The following is a 21,826-nucleotide window of genomic DNA, read 5'->3' as shown; positions in this document are numbered from 1 at the left end:
AAGATCATCAGATTTATTGCCAAAGTGAAAAAAGGCATGATTTCCAGAGGCACCTTAATTAATGAAAACAAAGGCAATTCCTTGAAAGCCCAGTAGGAGCGAGAAGCCCACCAGTAAGCATGACTTTCCCAGCCCACATTTCCCATCTTTGTCAGATGCCAAATTACTTTAGAATCATATCTCTAGCAGACTTGGCTTTGGTAATCCACCCAATTAATGAAAGCCTGTTCAGCAGAGCATTCTTTATTACTTTTTAATCTTTTTTTTCTTTTTTCTTTTGTCTCCTTCCCCCAACAAAACATGTTTCAACATCAGTCCTGGTTCTATTTTCTCCTCAGCGGCTCAGTATAAGCCCAGAAGTGGCAGTCAAGTTTATTCACTGCCAGGCCAAGGATAAAAACATAAGTCTGGGTGAAGTGATGTAGAACTTAAAAAACAAGGGTAGAACTGACAGTTCCTCTACTCAGTCCCAGATGGGCCACTCCAGTGTCGGCAGAGATGCCCTGAGGTCCTCTCATCTGACACAAGACATCAACTGGAAGACAGGAACACAGGCACCAGCATCACTCAAGCCATTGCATCCATCCATTTATCCATCCATCTAACAAAAACAGACAGAACTCCTACAATGTGCCCTGCTCAAGGGGTAAGACTGAAATGGTGCCTTTTCCTATCACTTCCTTTCTACCCTGCCAGGTTGTTTTCTATTGAAAAATATTAGGATTAATTTGCATGTCCATTCCCTAGGAATTAGACAGAAACCCCTTGACCATTCCATTTAAGCCACCAGCTAGACATCAGCCAATAATTGGCCTTACTCCAAATTTATTACATAGGTAGCCTCAGGGTAAGAACTTGCATGCCCATCTTCAGAAATGGCTATTAGAATGAAATCAGTCATGTCTGATGACTTATCTACTGGAAGACATAATAGTTGAGACAATTTTTTCTTCTTGGGCCCAGTAGTCTTATGGTTATAAATAACCTCACTTGTAATAAACTGTGGAGATCCCAGAGAGAAGATTATAGGAGGCTTGGGGCCCAGTCTGCCTAGATAAGACACAGAGAACATGACTTAATTACAATCAAAAGACTGAAAAATACAGGCTAGAATGAAAAAGAGCCTTATGGTTAAGTGTAGGAGGCAGACACACTTGAGATGAAAACACAGCTCGAGCTCTAATCACCTTTATGAAAATGAGCATTTTTAGACCTCTTTGTGCTTCAGTTTCCTCTTTTGGAAAATTAGATATAATAATTGTACAAACATCATAGAATGATCATGACGATCAAATGGAACCATTCACATCAAGCTTTAGTGCCCAATAAGTGTTAAAAATAAAATAAAACAAACAAAAATGCCACCCACAGTAGAATTTCATTTAGAAGAAATAAGGTCACATAGCTTCTATTCTAACCTTCTTCACCACAATATTGTAATGATCAGTAGAACAGATACAAGGAAAAGTATTCTGAATTCTTAAAAAAGCATAAATTTGTATATTATTATCAATATTATAGTCAAATTTATTATTAGCACATTAAACAGATGATGAGGCTCGTCCCTGGTTTCATTATTCCAATAAATGGGCTTAGAAGGCAACTACAGATGACCTCGTGGATAGGTAAGCCCAGCCCTCTAGGATACAGAGGGATATGAAAGGAGAAGGGAAAGGAACAACCTAAATGCACTTTTCAGGAAACAGAAACATAGTAAATACCTACATAACTCGCAAGTTATAAGGACTGCATGGGTTCTAAAACTGTGCCTTGTGCTTTATGGATTAAAATTCTATTTCTCTTTGTTGTGTTTTGGTAGTCAAAGCCGATAAAATCCTAGAAATGCTCTTCAATCTTGGGCCATTCCACACAAAACAATTGTGCAATATGCTGAACTTAGCTCCAAACATGGAGATTGAAACCACGATAGGAAAGGCTGCTTGTTAGGGCTGCACTGAAATTTCCATAACAACCTTTGGAAAGAAACCAAGAAGGAAGAAAAGAAAACTTTCTGTGTCTGTCTAGACTTAATCTCTCCAGAACTAAACCTTATCTCCCAGGGCGATTGCATGAGGGTGGTAATTAGGATTAGCTACAGGGTGGCTATCTGCCAACTCTATCTCATAATCAGCCTTCCTTAACTCCAGTCTCTCTCATGCCACCATCACTGTTTTCAGTAGCTGTAAATAATGAGAAAAGAGACTGAGAAACTAGCTAGCAGACCGTATTAGATTCAGCTGTTCACCTTCAGTAGTGTCAATTGCAAATTTTGGTGAGAAAGTGGCAAGTGATTTTAAAATATCCTCAGCAAATCAATATCTCCAGCTAATCATTAATGACACCTCAGTTAAGTAGTGATTATTTGGAATGAAAAGTTTAAAAAAGATATATAAATCCCCAATCTACTACCATGAGAAAGAGTCATTCTTGATGAAGCTGAAAAAAGGGCTACCAGTGAAATACCAAGTTTTGAAAACGTTTTTCAATAGGTCTATTTGGTCTAGCATGAGTTAGTCCAGTATTCTCTAATGTGATAGCCATGTTATTCGTAGTATACAAAAACATCTTATGTAGTAGATGGACAAAATTTTATAGAATGGTTGTGAGTTTATTTTAATATTTTAGAGAGAAGTATAATTCTACCTTAAGCCCAGGGTTTCACAAGTATTATTTATTAGGATAAGGCCACAATAAAAAAGTTGATACAAAGAAAAATATTAAGTAAATAATAGTACAGGTACTCATGGACATGGCAAAAGCATAAGGTGGCACGTCAATGACTCAAGCTGAGAAACAATACTCTTTACTGGGCTCCTCCCCACTAGGCCAAAGATCCCTATGATTACTAAGGCAGAGAGTTTGCTCATCCTCCTTCAGGTGGGCTAACAGAATGGCTGAAATTATCCTTTTTGATTCAGTAAGATGACCTGATTATGAGCTTTACATTTCATGAGCTGTTTCAGAAGAGCAGACAAGAACAGGGATGCCTTGATTCTTATGATCACGCTCAGGCAGGAGACAAGAGGATCAGTGGATAGTAACACATTTTTATGGCTGTAGGTCAACACAGAAGGTTCAAAAGTGTCCTATTTTATAGAGAACATGGGGACAGGTCTTTCAGATCAGGGTGCTCCTCACAAAATATGTACTGTCCCCTATATAACAGGCGCTTAATAAGCATCTACATAATAGCTTATGTTTGAATAAATGAATAACTACCCATATCCTAACTTTATGAGTATTGTAAAATAATATCCTTAGCAAAATTTCACATCTAGGTGCAAGGAAACTAACCCTGGAATGACACCTACCTTGGGCACAGTCTTCACGTGGAACAGTATATTTTGGAAGGAGTGTCCATCATTGACCTGCAAGACTGCAACATCGGATGTGCTATCTGAGCCATCATGAGCATAGTGGAGAAGGCCCCGGGAGAGTTCATCCAGCTGGAATTGATAGACAGGGGCTGCAGGGGACTGAAATGTTTGGAGCAACTGGCCATGAAGCGGAGGATCAAGCACTTCAAGGACCACATCCTGTGGGTTGTCATCATCTCGGATGTCAAGCAACTGGGTGGTGATTGTTGCCCTCTCTCCTCTGCTAATGTGGAGAACCTCATTTCTCAGCACATAGGGGGCCTATGGAGTTGAAGAGAAGGTGAAGAAAAGTCATTTAATAGGGAACGGAAGGGTAATCCAGTGGACTAGATATCAATGTGTGCAATCTGATTGATATTTCTACACTTTAAAAGAAACTCTAGGTGCTCTAGCAAAGCGCCAGACTGTTCTATGGTGAAAGCATTTGTCAGAGGTGTGGTCAGTCACAGTAATCACAGCAATGAGGTTGCTTCATAGCCTGGATTCTAGAGGTTTCTCAAGCCACTCCAAGACCATAGTCTTGATGAGAGGCAATTGAAAAGAGCTGCATACTTCTAAATCTCTAATTTCTCTGCTCTTCTAATTTACACTATACCCTCTGAATTGTGAGATGAGCTCATGTCAGAAAATGCAAGAAGCTGCCTGCATGGAAGAGAGACCAGTAAGAGTGATGGAGTTTTTGTGCTTGTGTCTGGGAGTTAAGCACATCACCTCAGGCCACGTTGAAGCATGCTGACTCAGAGTGAGACACTTCTGCATTCTGAATTCATGCTATTTCTGGTTTCTCTCAGGAATTTTCTTCAAGCTCTCTCATCCAAATCTTGACAGAGCCCCACCCCAATTCACGTTACAAAGCTTTACAAGATCATGGCCTGAGTGAGTAAGGCAACCCCCTGGTTAATGCACTGGCACTGCAAGTACAGCAAAATTTAACATGTTTTCCTTAGGATTGTGAGGTTCCCCCTTGCCAACTTGAGTAAGCAAACAACATATTCTTTCATAAAGATAAAAGTTAATGAGCCACAACAGAAAAAGCTCGCCAAAAAGAAAAAAAAAAAAAAAAAAGAAAGAAAGAAAGAAAGAAAGAAAAAACTGAGGCCAGAAGCCAAAGAAAACATTATCATTTGAAGTTGAACCATCTAAGACTTTTCACAACACACTGCCTTCTTTAATCCAAATGGCTTGCTTTTAAATTTATCCAAGCACCCTTCTGGCCTCCTGGAAATTACAATCTCCATTAAAGTAATGTCTAACTAATGCATCATTATAACGATCACATAGAGGGAAATTAGATGATAGCCACTCCTCAGTTCCCAAGTGAGAATGCTAAAGCTGTTATTCTGTGCATGGGAACAAATGGCCTCTCCAATTCTGAAAGAGGAAAAGTCAAAGGTGATGTCAAAATCCACAAATGGAAAAGACAAAATTAACTTACATGAGAAAATCTCTGGGAGTCTCAAGACCACATTGAGAAATTGCAGAAATTTAAAGGAACAAAAATAAGTTAAAATTATTTTCTAAAATTTCATTTTTAAAAAGTTAAAATGATAAAAGTTTCTCATATAATGAACAAAATTAAAATGTGCTCTCATTATCTACTCACTTGGTTATGAGAAAACAAACAAAATTCAGGGAACCATGGGAACTCCCCATCTCAGATTAGGAAATGATTTGCCAATATCTACTCCAGGTCTTTCACTGGAGTAACTATATTAGCCCAAACAAAAAGGACAAAACAAAATTTCTGAGTTCAAGTACTGAGAAACAACTAAGCCAGTTAGTCCTAAGACTGGATGTGGCCCTCTTGTCCACATTTACACAGATCACATATTTTAGCTTTAATTAAAATACAATTTATACACTTTGCCCACCATGAGATCAAATTAATTTAGGATCAATTTCTAAGTACTCCTAAACTCCAAGTTATCCCTGATGTGATAATACCATAAAGAAGAGTTGAGCTATGTTGTTAATATCATTTGGTAGTCACTTCTGGTTCAAGTTTATGTTGTTATCCAATGTGCATGGTCTTTTCATTTTTGTACCAAAGGTATAAAAATATCAGTTCAAAGATAATAACCTAGTGGCATTCCTTGAATGATGACTAACATGATACTGAGATCTGTATATTTAGGTAGTCTTGGTTTTCCAGGATGATGTCCCACTCACTTGCTGTTCACAACTCAAACAGATGTTTCTGTCTCCCTGTTCTCTTTGCACATTCCAGCTGTTCAATCCCTCAAGCCTAGTAGTTCTCAGAGCATCTACCACTATCTGGATTCTGGACACATAAGTACAACTTGACAGAGATGAGTGACGACAGATGAGTGTGAAGGGCCATCATGTGAGTTTAATGGCATCCAGCAGGCTTTCCTCAGATTCATGTTTGGCTGATGATCAACTGGCACCTCATTTAGGTAGATCCTTAATAAGATCCTCCATCTACTGCAAATTCCATACCCCGGAGAAAGAAATGTTTAGACAGAACAAACTGTTTTACCTAAGAATATGGAAAGTCTTAACTCTAGAACAGCTTTAGATTATTTTGAAGGGCTAGTATCAGATTCAGTGTAGTAAAGTAAGGTACCATAATATAACAGTTTAGAACACAGACTCTGTAGCCAGATTTACTGGGCACAAATCTTGACTATTTATTAGCTCTATCACTACAGACAAGTTACCTAACCTCCCTGTGTCTTAGTTTCCTCGTCTTTAAATTGGGGATAATGATACCTCATAAGGTTGTTATGAGGATTAATTGAGTTACTTACGTGAAACACTAACAAGAGTACCATAGATGCATCAGTAGCTGCCATTGCTGCTGTTGTTATTACACAAAAGTACTAAAAATTACTCCAGTGGCATTTCATGTCGAAACTAACACAAGATTAAAGTTAAGATTAAGTTAGCGCAATTGTTTTTGCTAAAACTGCATGAAACCTTGATTTGTGCTTGAGAATTAGTAGGCATATGAAATTATTAATTCCTTGTCATTTTTATTACCTGTGTTGAAAATGCTTGTATGTTGATCAGCTGTGGCTCAGAGAAGAACTGCTGGTCACTAATTTTCAGAGAAAAGTAACCTTTCCTAAAAAAGTCCCCAAGAAAAGAATGAGAAATACAATCATTAAGTTAGTCTTTAGAGGCATGTGTATATTAGAGTTTGAATCAAACTGCTACAATAATGTAATAGTCACACTATAAATAAAAATTACCAGATAAAGGTGAATATAGTGGGATACAGGTAAAACTACTGTGTATTCTTACATCTCATTATAATATAATAATAATAATTATATGCCATTTTGTTTCATATTTTTCTAAATTGAATATATAAAACTGAAAAGTTAGTCATCAGGCCAAAACAGGTTAGCAACATATGAGTATTGTAGGCAAATGGTTAAATTGAAGAATTGAAAAGGATCTTTTATAGTGTCTCTCAATGATTCCCTCTTCCCAGCAAACCCTTTCCCAGCCCCTGCCCAATTCATGTCAATGGTCCCCCAATAACAATACTTGCAATATCTATATTACATGACTCTATTCCGCCCCACTCCCCACCCCCCACACACACTCTCTGTGGACAAGACTAGGGAAAGAAGACTGATTCAGTTAGTCTCACCATTTGACTATGGGACAACCAGCATCTACCATGTTGATGAGAATGTGGTACAAGCCTGTCTGTAGCAGAGAGGTGAATGGCGACACAGACACGAGAGGAGTGGAGTCCTGCTCCTCGTTCCTAATTCTAGCTTCCAGACTTGCCCTGGAGCAAAACTGCTCTTGATGTCTTTGAGATCTGAGCCGCCCTTGCAAAGTTAAAACAAGCCTTGCTATTTTGCTTTATCTAGTTCAAGTTGACTTACATTACTTGCAACCAAAGAGTTCCAATTAATAATAAAATAAGGCTCACTGTTTGTAGTGGTTTTTACCTCCTGTAAATGAGTTTTGTTCCAGCAGCTTCAGAGACTGCTAGAAGGGAGGGTAAGAGTTGCCCACATTCAAAGCCAAACCAGGCACAGAACTCACTGCTGGCTGGTAAAATGTGTGGTTAATGCATTATGGAAGTTTTTGAATTCTGGTCTATTATAGGGACCATTGTTTTAAAGGTTCTTTAAAAGGAATTTCTGGAACTAATTTCTTATACATGAAAGAATGTAGACAGAGGATTTCAAAAAGACTGAATCATAAAAGCATTATGGCAAAAGCCAGAAAGAAGACTACATACCATTTGATTCCATTCACATGACATTTTAGAAAGGGCAAAACTATAGGGGTAAAAAATAGATCAGTGGTTGCCAGGGACTGGGGGAAGGGATTAACTATAAAAAGATTTTATGGGTAATGGAACTGTTTGATATCTTGACTGTGGTTGAGGTCACAAGACTGCAAGACTGTATACATTTCTTATGCATAGAACAGTAAATTTTCTTATTTTTGATGGAAGCGTAACTGATTGTACAATCTATGTAGGTACAGCATTGAGTATCAATACCTGTGTGCAGTATGTGATGCTCAAGTCAGGATAATTAGCATATTCAGCCTTACACATTATAATCATTTTTTGTGGCCCTTTACCAATTTCATAGTAACTCCTCCCCTCCTCCCCCTTTCTCACTTCTGTAGGCCTCAGTTCTACTCTGTCCTTTTGAAAGTTCAATGAATTATTGTGATTGTGCTTGTATCTTTCTTTCTTTCTTTCTTTCTTTTTTTTAGCTCCCACTAATGAGTGAAGACATGCAGTATTTCTCTTTCTTGCCTGGCCTATTTCACCTAACATAATTTTCTCTAAGTTCATCCATGTTGCTGCAAATGGCAGAATTTCATTCTTTTTTATAGCATAGTAGTATTCCATTGTGTATATATACCACATTTTCCTTATCCAATTGTCTGTTGATGGACTCTTTAGTTGGTTCCAATTCTCGGCTATTGTAAATAGAGCTGCAATAAATATGGGAGTGCAGATATCCCTTCGATGTGATGATATCCATTCCTTTGGGTATAAACCCAGCAGTGGGATTGCTGGATCATATGGCAGGTCTATCTGTAGCTGTTTGAGGAACCTCCATAGTGTTTTCCATTATGGCTGAACCAATTTAAAGTCCCACCAACAGGGTAGAGGGTTCCCCTTTCTCCACACCCTTGCCATCATTTGTTATTCTTTGTCTTTTTTGATAAGGCCAGTCTAACTAGGATGGTGTCTCAATGTGGTTTTGATTTGTATTTCTCTGACGCTTAGTAATGTTGAGCATTTTTTCATGTGTGTTGGCCATTTGTATATCTTCCTTTGAGAAATGCCTATTCAGCTCCTTTGCACATTTTTAAAACAGGTTACTTGTTTTTTTTACTGTTGTTTGAGTTCTTTGTATATTCTGGATATTAATCCCTTTTTGGATGAGTAGTTTGCAAATATTTTCTCCTTCTGTAGGTTGTCCTTTTGCTCTGTTGTTAGTTTTGCTGTGCAGAAACTTTTTAGTTTGATACAATCCTATTTAATTTTTCTTTTGTTGCCTGTGCTTTTGGGGTCTTATTCATAAAGATATTGTCCATTCCTCCTTACTGAAGTGTTTTTCTCTAAGAGTTTTAAGTTTATGTTTTCCTTTAAGAGTTTTATAGTTTCAGGTCTTATATTTAAGTCTTTAATCTATTTTGAGTTGATTTTGGTATATGGTGAGAGGCAAAAGTCTAGTTTCATTTTTCTGCAAATGTATGTCCAGTTTTCCCAGCACCACTTATTGAAGAGGCAATGTTTTTCCCAATATATGTTCTTGTTGCCTTTGTCGAAGATCAATTGACTGTAAGACTGTTGGTTAATTTCTGGGTTTTTCATTCTGTTCCATTGGTCCAAGTGTCTGTTTTTATGACTATGCCATGCTGTTTTGGTTACTATAGCTTTATTGTTTAATTTGAGGTCAGGTAGTGTTATGCCTCTGGCTTAATTTTTTTCACTCAGGATTGCTTTGGCTATTTGGGGTCTTTTGTCATTCTGTATAAATATTAGGATTGTTTTTTCTATTTCTGAGAAGAAAGTCACTGATATTTTGATGGAGACTGCATTGAATCTATAGATTGCTTTGGGTAGTATGGATATTTTCACAATGTCAATTCTTCCAATCCAAGAGCATTGAATGTCTTTCCATCTTTTTTGTGTCCTCTTTAATTTCTTTAAGCAGAAATTTGTAGTTCTTGTTGTAGAGATCTTTCACCTCCTTGGTTAAATTGATTCCTAGGTGTTTCATTTCTTTGAAGACTGTTGTAAAAAGGATTGCTTTCCCGATTTCTTTTTCTAATAGTTCATTATTGGAGTATAAAAATGCTCCTGATTTTTGCATGTTGATTTTGTATCCTGCAAATTTACTGAAACCATTTATCAGCTCTAAGAGATATTTTGTAGAGTCTTTAGCTTTTTTTATATATAGGATCATGTCATCCACAAACAGGGACAGTTTGACTTCATCTTTTCCAATCTGGATGCCTTCCATTTCTTTCTCTTGTCTGATTGCTTTGGCTAGTACATCCAATAGTGTGTTAAATAGGAGTGGTGAAAGTAGGCATCCTCATCTTGTTCCTGTTTGCAAGGAAAAAGCTGAAAGCATTCAGGATGATATTGGTGGTGGGATTGTCATATATGGCTTTTATAATGTTAAGATACTTTCCTTCTATACCTAATTTGCTGAGAGTCTTTATCATGAAGGGATGTTGAATTATGTCAAATGCTTTTCTATACATCTATTGAGATAATAATATGATTTTTGTCCTTGACTTTGTTGATGTGGTGTATTACACTTATTGACTTGTGTATGTTGAACCATCCTTGCATCCCTGGGATGAATCCCACTTGGTCAGAGTGCATGATCTTTTTGATGTATTGCTGTACTCTGATTGCTAATATTTTGTTGAGGACTTTTGTGCCTATGTTCATCCGAGATATTGACCTGTAATTTCCTTTTCTGGTTGTATCTTTGATTGTGGTATCAGAGTGATGCTGGCCTCATAGAAGGAGTTTGGGAAAGTGGCCTGTTTCAATTTTTTTGGAATAGTTTGAAGAGAATTGGTACTAATTCCTCTTTAAAGTTTTGGTAGAATTCAGCAGTAAATCCATCCAGTCCTGGGCTTTTCTTGGGAGGCTGCTGGTTGCTGCTTCAATCTTGTTGCTTGTTATTGGTCTAAAACAGCACACTTTAAAATGGGGAATTTTTATTGAATGCAAATTATATCTCAATAAATCTGATTTCTTTTTAAAAGGGGGTACTCATATCATCCCTCCTATTCCATTCTCTCCTTCATTTTCTGCTACATTTAAATTCTGTCTCTCTCCACCCTCACCTCCAAGCTTCAAGAGAATGCAACTGATGGAAATAACAGAATGAACAAAGAAATGTTACTCCCAATGTACTGAGGAGAAAGGATTTTTGGTTGCACTGAGGTTCCAGTAACAGTGTTCAGCATGTCAGCAATGCCGGCTTATCACAGTCACCACAACTACATTTACAGGTTGTCTTTTACTCTGTGGGAGCATTCAACCCCAGAAGAATCCAATCCTGAAGAATCCTAATCCTAAAGAATCATGATCAATGTTTCACAGACAAAAACAAAACAAAACACAAACTTATGTGGCAGGTTACCCTTTTGTTTTTCGTATCATTCAGAGACTTAAGTTATTTCATTTTTTCATGAGTTCCTACCAACCTCTTTTTATTATTCCTCTATTCCTTCTTTTTTTAGAATTTTTAGAAAAAGAAAATCCAGGATTAAAATGGGTGCCCCCCAAAAGTCTACCCTTTGTCCTGTTTAGGGGAGTAAAGCAAAGACTGCAAGAAAATAGGTGATGAGTGGTTAAAGTTTAATAGACAAGAGGGTTAACTTTGGTTATCTATGGAGCTTTCACAGGTGACTCCAAGACAAATGACTACAGGTACAGAGCTGTGTAAGAGGGGGTGTGTGTGTGTGTGTGTGTGTGTGTGTGTGTGTGTGTGTGTGTGTGTGTGTGTGTGTGTGTGTGTGTGTGTGTGTATGTGATGCATATACCTAAAAACTTGTGTCAAAAACAAATACAAGACATGGATCAGAAATTTAAAGACTGTGTCTGTGGTATCAGACATCACTGTTTTAACTTCCATCTCTGTAGAAATATTTCTCTGTGCAGTGATTTTTGCCCCTTGAGGATGGAAACAAGCCTCTTGTTCTTAGTATTTTAGGGAAGCAGAAATCATTCTGGCTAAAGGCAAGGGTTGTGGAATCAGAGAGCCTTGGGTTGAAGTCTCAGCTGTGCACTCACAGGTTGTAACGTCTTGGGCAAGATTACTTATACTCTCAAGGCCTGGGTTTCTTTATCTGTAGACTGGGAATGTAATACACATAATTCATGTAAAGTGCTTAACACAATGCCTGGCTTAAAGTTAGCACTCAATAAATGTTAGTTGGTTCTTATTCCTATAACACGGTCTTCTCAGGTTACTGGCATCATCAGCTCTGAACTACAACAGAGAAAGTGTTGTCTACTTTTCTCCCCGCATAGCTCCTAGCTCAACCCTTAAAAAAAAAAAGGCAAAAAAGATGCCTCGAATTTTGTGCTGACAGTAGAAAACACCTGCTGTGCCCACTGTTCCATGGGCTTCAATTCCTTGTTAGACGTACTGTCTATGCTGAATTATCTGCCCTAATGAAGCAGAGAAGGGTGATGGATAATCTAACAGGCTAATCTTTGGGGTGCATTCTCTGATTTCTGTTTAGTAGATTAACTCTGCTAATTATACGTTTATATTTGCTTGGGTTAGTGTTAACACCCAATTGCATTCCTGAAGCACATGTCAGCTGGGGTGGGGAAGACAGCCACAAGTATGTTAAGCATCGGGGGAAACTGGATCAGGCTTAAAAATTAACCACAATTAATCTCATAATGTGGATAACAAAAAATTAACTGTGACTCTAAGTTTCCTTCCCACTTCGAAATTCCAGGGTCCATATAACACTTTGAAAAGCTTGTGCTCCTTTCTCCATCCACCCTCTATTCCCAGTGTATTACTGTAATGTTGAAGAAGCAGCCGTAGCACCAGGGTACATACCTGCTTTTGTTTTTGCTGGGCCAAAAAACTGGGTAATTGCACTAGGAATTCTCCTATCACATCATAGAATTACCCATAATTATGTGATAAAATGAAAATGTCTCTAACAGAAGCATGCTCTCTGAGTAATTACTGGAATGATGACAGGCAGCTCAGAGTGCTCAGCGCTCATTTAGTATTGATCTTCCCCAGGCGAGTATGGGTAGCTACTGAGACAGGTTGGCAGAGGGGCACAAAGCAATGATGGAAAGGAGGCAGGAGGAAAACAATAAAACACTGAGTCACCTGAGTTTTTCTTTGCTGTGCACAAAATGCACTTTCTTCTCATTCACATCTTTCCAGCTAAAATGGCCAGCCTTGTCCAGCTGAAACTCTTTTCCATTTCTTGAGAGCACCAGCTGACCATTGGTGGGAGTGCTCACAACATGGAACAGGAGATCTTCCACCCTGCCAACCTGGTCTTGGACATTCAGGAGGGAAAAGTCCAGTGACTTCATTGAACCAATTGCAAGGCTCAGAGAACCATTCACATGAAGACTAGGGGTGTGCATTTTGCCTAGAAAACACATGAATCTGAAGGTCAGGCTTGGCACATTCATTAATTAGGTCTTTTTTTTTTTTTTAAAGAAATTAGGATTGTGATGTTAATTCAGAGCTATACAGATGAGATTCTAGGCTAATGTATATGATAAGCCTCCTTCTAACAGTTATTGTCACCCTGTATGCACATGAGAATAACAAAGAACTTCAATGTAAGAATTAAACTATAAAACTGTTAGGAGAAAACACATGAGTAAGTTTTTGTGATTTTGAATTTGGCAATGCTTTCTCAGATATGACACAAAAAAGCACAAGTGAAAAAAGCAAAAACAGATAAATTGGATATTATCAAAAGTAAAAACTTTTGTGCTTCAGAGGACACCAGCAATAACATGAAAGACAATCCACAGAATGGGAGAAAGTATTTACAAATCATGTATCTGAAAAGGGACTTGTATCCAGAATATATAAAGAACTCCTATAACTCAATAATAAATGACAATAACCCAATTTTCAAAACGGGCAAATAATATGAATAGGCATTTCTCCAAATATATATATATCTAAAGAGGCCAGTAAGTGCCTAACAGGTGCACAACGTTATTAGTGATCAGGGAAATGCAAATCAAAACCACAATAACTTATCACTTCACTTCCACTTGGAAAGACAATAAAAAGTGTTGGTGAAAATGTGAAGTCAGAACCCTCATGTATTGCTGGTCACAGTGTAAAATTGTGCAGTTGCTTAGGAAAATAGTTGGGCAGTTCCCCAAACAATTAAATATAGCATTATTATCATATGACCCAGCAATTCCACTCCTAGGTATATACCCAAGAGAACTGAAAACATATGCCCACACAAAAACTCATACATGAGTGTTTATAGCATCATTGCTCATAATAGCCAAAAACTGGAAATAACCTAAATGTCTATCAATTGATGAAGGGCTAAACAAAATATTGTATATTTATGCAATATAATATTATTCATCCATAAAAAAGAAAAAGAATGACATACAGATACATGCTAAACATGAATAAACCTTGAAAATATTATGCTAAGTAAAAGAAACCAGACATAAAAGGCCACATATTGTATTCATACAATTCCATTTATGTGAAATGTCTAGAATAGGCAAACCCATAGAAAAAGAAAATAGATTAGTGCTTGTCAGGGGCTGGAGTGAGGGGGGAGTGAGCAGAGGCTGCTAAAGGTTATAGGATTTCTTTCTAGGGTGACAAAAATGTTCTGGAATTCGATAGTGGTGATGGTTGCACAACTTTGTAAATATACTAAAAACCAGTGAACTGTATACTTTAAAGAGTGATTTTTATGGTATGTGAATTATATCTCAATAACAATAATAATCATAATCATAATAATGATATACAGATCTTTTAAAACAATACTGACACTTAGGCTCCACTGCCCAAGAGATTCCGACTTAGATGTTCTGGGATGGGACAATTTTACAGACTTCCCAGGTGATCCTAAAGGGCTCACATGTTTGAGAACCACAGTTCTGTCCTGATACACCTGACACATCAGGCCACCAAGGGCAATAAAAGAGGCAAATGTCTGACACCGTTTTCTAGAAGAGTGTCAGTTAATCTACAACAAAGTAGGACTACCAGTGGCTCATACTCAGAATTCATGTGAAATGTATACACTTTGTCTTAAATTTTTATAATCTCTGTCCATATGAAACATCTGATGGATGAATTAGGATTTCTTACCATGATGCAGAATTCATCCTGTCCCCTGCAAGTTGTTTTGCCTGGACTTTAATGGGTAGTGTTCCCTTCTACAACTAGGCCAGACAGGACAGTCTGGGAATGCCGTGTTGCAGGGGGACCACTTCTACCGTAAGATCACACTAATGAAAGTGGAATTCACTTTCACAAGGTTGCTTGTATTATGTCCCAAGAGAAGTAAGCTGACTCTCAAGTACTTGCAGTTTCCAGAAGGATCCCAGTAAATTAAGCCAAAGATATTTTTTCCCATGGGGAAGTCTTAATATCTTTAGAGTCCAGAAATATAAAGGCAGAAAATATGATTAACTGTGGGTGTCAGCATATGCCTCATGTAATTGATGAACAACACTCCAAAGCTAAGGAATGCTCAACTATAATGTAATTTCCAAGCTTCATTCACCTATAAAACTTTTGGGTTCAAAATTAGGACTAAATTTAAATTTGCTTCTCTTTGTTGTTTAAGGTGAAGTGTCCATTAATGTGCTGGGAGAGACTAGCTCCATTCCTTTAACATTTTCCCTCATTTTTATTAATGGCAAATAGGGTGGATTGAAATCCATCCACTTCAAACAAGTGAACCTAATGGAACAGGTTCCACACACTATTTGTTATTTATTTATAATTTATCTCCACTGTGTGCAAAAAGGACGCACAATTGCACCTTGGCAGAATTAGCTTTAAAAGTTTATATAAATGTAAATAAATTATATATGTAAATATATACGTAGTTTTCTATAACATGGCTGTAGATCAAAAACAGCCAAATTTTTTATGCCAAATTTCTTACCTGATAGCTTTGGCTTTTAAAGCACAGATTGCTGCTTTTTCCCTTCAAAAGATCATAGAAGTTGAGTTTTCCTAATTTTCCATATTCTATAAACAATCCCTTATTTCTTAGAATTCTCCCAGAATGGGAATGCTGCATTTTATATCACATGAGTCAATTATATCTGTAAATTCAGCCTTTGCACATCAAAATAACCAGTGAATTCACCAGACTGTCAGAAGAGAAGCACTTACCAGCACATGTTTCATTAGAGGAGTGAACAGAGAAGCCAGGAACACAGTTGGAAACACAGAGGCCACTCTTCAGAAGGAACCCGTGATCACAGAGGTGACACTGGTCCCTATGGCTGCACTGCAGGCACCCCCAAGGACAGGCTATCAAAGAGAGGACATACTAATGAAGCACAACCAATGCACAGATGCCCTGCTAGGACCACCAGCAATAGAGAAATAAAGGAACTGCAACCAAATGAGTTAGAGAACAAGCAAGAAATGATCCCCAACTATAACAAAAGAGAATGCTAACAGTTTCCCTACAGAAGTTCATGGGGACCTGATAAACCCTCAGTGAAACTGAATAAGAAGAGCACTCTCTGCAATACACAAAGCCCTGTAAAAATGCTGCACATAGATGGACTGTTTAAAAAGTTAACAATACTGACTTGTAAGAGAGGACATTTACAGTGATTAAGATCATAGTTCTTTCTGGGTACCATTCCTCCTCTACCACCTAGCAGCTGTCGACCTTGGGCGAGTTCCTTTAATAATCTCTGTCACAATCTACTTGTCTTAAAAATGGAAATAGTAATAACACCCAACACAAATAATTGTTGAGATTACATGTGAAGTGACTAGAACAGTGCCTGGCAAAAGGAAAGGGCTCAATTGTCCTACTTCTACCACTGTTACTCTTATTATTGTTAATTTTGTTATTATTAGTAGCAGTATTTTAAATGCATGAAGAGCCAACTATTTAAAGGACTGTAGGATTATGTCTTTGGGTCAAGTTAATCTTCTATGAATTGAGCATTTACTGCCTAATTTTTCTGCTTTCTTACTTGGAAGTTTGTTATAGAAAGACTGCACAGTATAGCTTATAGGGCCGTGAACTGGAATCAGAAAACTTGGGTTCAATATCTGCTTTTATGTTGCCTTGATTAACACTCTTAAGTCTCTTTTTCTTTTCACTTGTAAAACAGGATTCATAGTGTTGACCCTGTTTTACCAAGTTATTGTGAATATTAAATGACATAATACAGATCAAGGAAATTTGGTGAAATGTAAAATGCTGTGCCTGGTTCATGCGTTGTTATTATATGTTAGGTATTCCTTCAAGTGGGGCCCACAGGACCAAGTTTTTATAGAAATGATGAGAACAAATTGGGGAAACTCTCTTGGATGATCCAGTGGACAAGGAGATTCAGGCTTTGTGTTTAACTCTAGCTTAATAATAAATGCACCAGTGTGCCTCACTAAATTGTCCCCCAAAATCCTATTCTTCAAGGATATTATGCCAATACAAGGGTCATGGCTGATTTAGTCTACACATTGCAAATTCTATACCCATATCAATAGGGTTGATCTACCTTTAATGGATCCCTCACTGTACTTCAATATAAGCTGTACATTCCATAAAATACTGGCTTCATTTCCATAAAGACCTTTAGAGACAACACTGATTTGTGCAAGAGGATTATTGGCCTGCACTCTTATATCCTATTTAACTGGCATTTGGCAGTTGTACATGGGAAGCCATCAATCAATTACCAAGCTCCCTGGGTTTTCATTCTGCTTCTAATTCAGGCGCTCTTGGTTACCTGAGAATTAGCACACGTGGCTTACTTGCTACCCTCATTTCTTTCCAGAGCGCTCAGCACAGTCTCCAAGTTACCTGTGCATTTATGCTCTTCATGATCTGCAAAGTACCCCTTCCCACATTCCTGGACACACTGGGATTCTAAGAGGAGAAATGGCCCTTCACAATGGGTGCATTCATGGGGACCGTGGCACTGGAGACAGTGGCTGTCACAGCCTGAAAGACAAAAGCAAAGTTAACAGGAATTTGTGAAGCTTTACAAAGGGTCCAGGCCCTTGTAGAAAGGCAGCATTAGATGCTAAGCAGCAATACAACCTGGAGTGCTGGGTAAAGCTCCCTATGAGAACTCAAGGAGCCAGCACTCTAACTGTGACTACCATACCTACCACTGTGTGACTTAGGATTAGTCACTCTGCCTCTCTGAGCCTCAGTGTTCTCCCAAATAAAATGAGAGTGGAAACTCTGTCCCACCCATCTCCCTGGGTGACAACTGAACTGAATATTGCAAAACACTAAACTATAAAGTGACTGACAGATATTAGTGATTATTGTTATTGACCAGTCCTTGATGCTCAGTAGTGTTTTGCAGAACTGTTGATCTTTCCTGACTCATCAAGTTATTAGAGTCTCCCAGGAATGCTCCCAGAAATGTTCTCTCTGCACTTTTGGTGGGAATTTCAGGATCTGAGGATTTTGTGGTGTTAAGCTGAGGGTAAAGGGGGTAGTGGGCCAGAGAGAGGTGAAGATAAGGTATATGGTATACAGAGGGTTGTGGGACCCAGACCTTCCTATCCGGAGAACAGGACTCCTCAATTCTTAAGAATATCCAAAAGTAATGTCTCACATGAACCTGTTTTTGTGGCCATATACTCCCAAGATTCCTATCCTGGCCTCAAATTTTAGCAAATGTTGTATTAGGGCATGGGAGAAGGAAAGGGAGAAATTTTTATGATAACCAGAGACTGAGTAAAGCCAGAAGGGAAAACTGCCACAGGCTCTATCTCAGAACAGTCCAAATCAGAGGAAGCTGAGGCTTGGGTGGACACAGAGCGGGGCCTCCAGTGACTCACTTTTGCAGAGACCCAAGTCCTGGTAAAATGCCAGTGAGCACTGCTCCATGCAGGCCCCCTCCTGAAGAACGTAGCCATCCATGCACTGCAGGCAGTCTGTCCTCAGAGGCCCACTGCAGGCATTGCAACTCCAATCACACTCTAGAAAGAAAGTTGCATTAGGTCAGCTTCCTTTCTGTGCACCCTCAGTCCCAGAGACTAATTTAAGAGGACGCTGTCTGTAGCTGCAAGGGGTAAAGTGAGGACATAAGAGATGTCAGATAAGTGAGCTCTAACGAGGTCTCTGCTTGTAGCAGCCTGAATGTTTCGTGTTTCCTGATTATGTTAGACACGAGCATGTACAAGAAGCACTCCACACTTTGCAGAACCTGCTTGTCAGCAGAGTGCCAAGGCACCAGATCAACCTGGTCTTATTCCATGGGCCCTGGAGTTCTTCATCCCTGTGCCTCGCCAAGTCTTCATGCAAAGCCTGCCATAGGGAGTCACCAACTTGCTCCACAAACCTAACCACAACCTCCTCTAAAGACTCAATGCTCAATATGTAAAGTGATGTCAGAGAATCAACTAAGAAGACTCTGCTGCCCTCCACTGACACCAGACACGACTTTCTGTCTCTCAAAAATCAGGTGTTGACCAACATGGCAGAAAGAACCAATGATGTTAGAATCAAATGGGGTATAAAAGAACTGCCAGAAAGAAAGTGCTTATGGACACAATAGAAGATCTTATCTAGGGCAGGAGAATTGACTCTTTTACATGTTCATTTGCTCAACAAGCACCTATGGGATGCATGGCACTGAACAGAGGGATACAAAAGTGGTAGGTGTAGACCCTGCCCTCCAGGAGCTAATGTTCTAGTGGGGCCCACCCTTGGATTTGTACCCAAATAATTGGGGATTATTAGAAATGCAGATTATCAGGCTCAACATCAGACCTGATTCAGAGTCTCAGGGGTTGGGTCACAGGAAAACATATTGCTGCCCTGTTGTTTTGATTATTATGAGTATTATAGTTGTTACAGTTGCTGTTATTTTTAATGGCCTAGACAATTCTGATGCAGTCAGAAAACTCACATTTGAGAGCCAGTGTTCTAGCTGGTAGGGAAAGTACTTCATGCATGGAAGATGGGAGAGGATAGCACAGTTAAGTACATAGGTTTTGAAGTTAGGCAAGTCTGTATTCAATTTGTGGCTTTGCTGTTTTTCATATGCATTACCCTACATCCCCTCCTTAAACTTGAGACTCAGTTTCCTCATCTGTAAAACAGGAATAAGGATAGTACCCATCTCATAAGGCTATTGGGAAGATTAAATGAAATAATGAAAGTAAAGAATTTAGCACAGTGCCTGGCATATAGTAACAGCTCTGTAAGTGTTTGCTCCTGAACTGTTTTTCTTAGAGAACATACTTCCACTCACGGCTGCCTTCCCTCCCTGCTAAGAAGCTGGGGAAACTTCTCATTAGTCACCTTTTCTCTTTCTTTATGCAATATTTCTAAGTCCCAAAGAAGCAGCTAAATTTGCAAGATAGTACACGTGCTTCCAAGATTTATAAAGTTAATCCTACTCATTTATTTGGCTGAATCAGTCCTGAGGGAAAATGACTAAAACAGAGCCTTGAAAACTGCCAGCATAGTCATGAAATCATTTACAACGGGGAGGATTTGTGATAATCTTGTTTTTCACCGCAAACTGACAGTCACTGGTTAGTAGGAAAAAAATAGAAAAGCTTCTGTGGTCTCGAGCACAGCAGACCACCTAAGTTGACAACCAAGTAGAATTTCTTGGAGTGAGAAGTATGCAGTCTTGTAGAACCTTAAAGCATCCCAAGTTTACTAGACAGATGTTTAACCTCCATATCTGACCTCTAGCTTCTCCACCAGAATCAGAGAGATAGAGGGAAATGTGGAAGGAGGCAGGAATAAAGAGGGGAAATGGAACAGGGTCAAGTAAAACTTGTACTTTAACTGTTTTCCTCTTGCTGAGCACTGCCATGCAAAGAGCATAATCCTCAAAAATTCCAGCTACTAGAGAACAAGGAAAAAGGCACTTGGTTTTTTGACATTATCTCCCTATAAATTCCTTGAGGTCAGGGACTCTGTCTTTTCTCACATAGGTATGTTAAACATAGATGAACAAATCAGAAACAACAGCTGACCTCATTAAACTTAGAGTCTAGCAATCTAGAGTTGAAAATACGAACACCTATAGGGCCCAGGAAGGTAATGGAAGCCTTTGAAATATGAGCAGGCCTGGTGTGATAGGATAGGGAGTGGTGGGGACTGTGGTGAACTGAAGAGCTCATGCTCCAATCCACACTGCAGAGACAGCAGCCACAAAGTTCCAATCTACTGCTGCACTGTGGGAGTGTAACTCCAGTATTGCCAGATCTTCTGATTTTTTTTTTAAAAGAAGCTGAAAATCTCAAGTTTTTTATGTGAAGTCTTCTGATTTTTAAGAAGGCAAATAATTAAAGATTTTAAAACACTGGAGCCTTAGGTGGGCCAAACGAAACATGTCTCTGAGCCAAATACAACATGAGGGTTTCCAGTTTGCTACCTCTGGTCTCGTTGCCAGTACCCAGCACAATGTCTGGCACATAGTAGGTGCTCAAAAACATTTGCTAAATGAATACAGAAATAAATGAATACACTCATACACAATTCTTGCTATCATCAGAGAAGACTGAAACATATGATAACTGGTATTTTCCCAATGTGGGGGACTAGACATCTGCAGTAAAGGGGTATCACTGAGTGAAAGAATCCTTACACAGTTCAGGGGGAGCTTTACCTTTGCATGTCTTGGTGGAGAAGTCAAGATAGTACTGCTGGGCACAGCTCTCATACTGACATTCTCCAAAGAGCAGGACCTTGCTTGGATCTCGGCAGGAGGTACAGCTCGTCTGTGAATCACAGCTTCGACAATGTGTGTCGCATGCTGAGCAGATAGGAAAAGAAAATGACCAGATGATTACAATTGCAAATACTGAAACACTGATCAAACCTAGACAGATGCCACCCAGGAACAAAGGCCTGCTCCAACCTGTTCTTTAATTATGGCTCATAACCCTCCCCTGTGATCAACAGAAACAGAAAATATTAGTTTATTTTTCAAAATAAAAAAGCGTAATCTTATTTTCCAAAGAAGATAAGTTATAAACCCAAGAATGAAATCCCACATCCACATTGCCCTGTGATTCAGCAACAGAATTTATACTTACTCTAAGATCTCTGGAATTATAGTTCAGAGTTTTATTTGAACCTTACTTCTTAAGGAATCAAGCCTCCTAGAGTTCATGACATAGACTCAGGTTTTTGTGTGATGCCAAGATAAAAAGAGTAACCAACTTTATTGTGGAGCTTGAGAAATCCCATATTTAAAGATACAAAGGACTTAAAGATGACTTGGTTTATTG

The 21,826-nt window shown here is 38.7% G+C and overlaps 1 protein-coding gene across 4 annotated transcripts in view; it reads right to left on the bottom strand.

Moving 5' to 3' along the window:
* FRAS1 (Fraser extracellular matrix complex subunit 1) overlaps positions 1–21,826 on the bottom strand; it is a 422,531-nt gene that overhangs the window by 131,840 nt on the left and 268,865 nt on the right. For all 4 annotated transcript variants that reach the window (XM_063108769.1, XM_063108770.1, XM_063108773.1 and 1 more), the window contains exons 23-29: positions 21,202–21,348; positions 18,410–18,550; positions 17,415–17,555; positions 15,758–15,898; positions 12,728–12,998; positions 6,381–6,465; positions 3,312–3,638 (exon numbers count right to left, since the gene is read on the bottom strand). In XM_063108769.1, coding sequence (XP_062964839.1) covers positions 3,312–3,638; positions 6,381–6,465; positions 12,728–12,998; positions 15,758–15,898; positions 17,415–17,555; positions 18,410–18,550; positions 21,202–21,348 — 1,253 coding nt within the window. The remainder of the gene's footprint in view (positions 1–3,311; positions 3,639–6,380; positions 6,466–12,727; positions 12,999–15,757; positions 15,899–17,414; positions 17,556–18,409; positions 18,551–21,201; positions 21,349–21,826) is intronic.

The sequence above is a fragment of the Cynocephalus volans genome, chromosome 9 (assembly GCF_027409185.1).
Source record: "Cynocephalus volans isolate mCynVol1 chromosome 9, mCynVol1.pri, whole genome shotgun sequence".
In the NCBI taxonomy this organism is placed as follows: Eukaryota; Metazoa; Chordata; class Mammalia; order Dermoptera; family Cynocephalidae; genus Cynocephalus; species Cynocephalus volans.
Note: the sequence above shows the minus strand (reverse complement) of the source record. Positions and strands in the feature narration are given on the sequence as shown.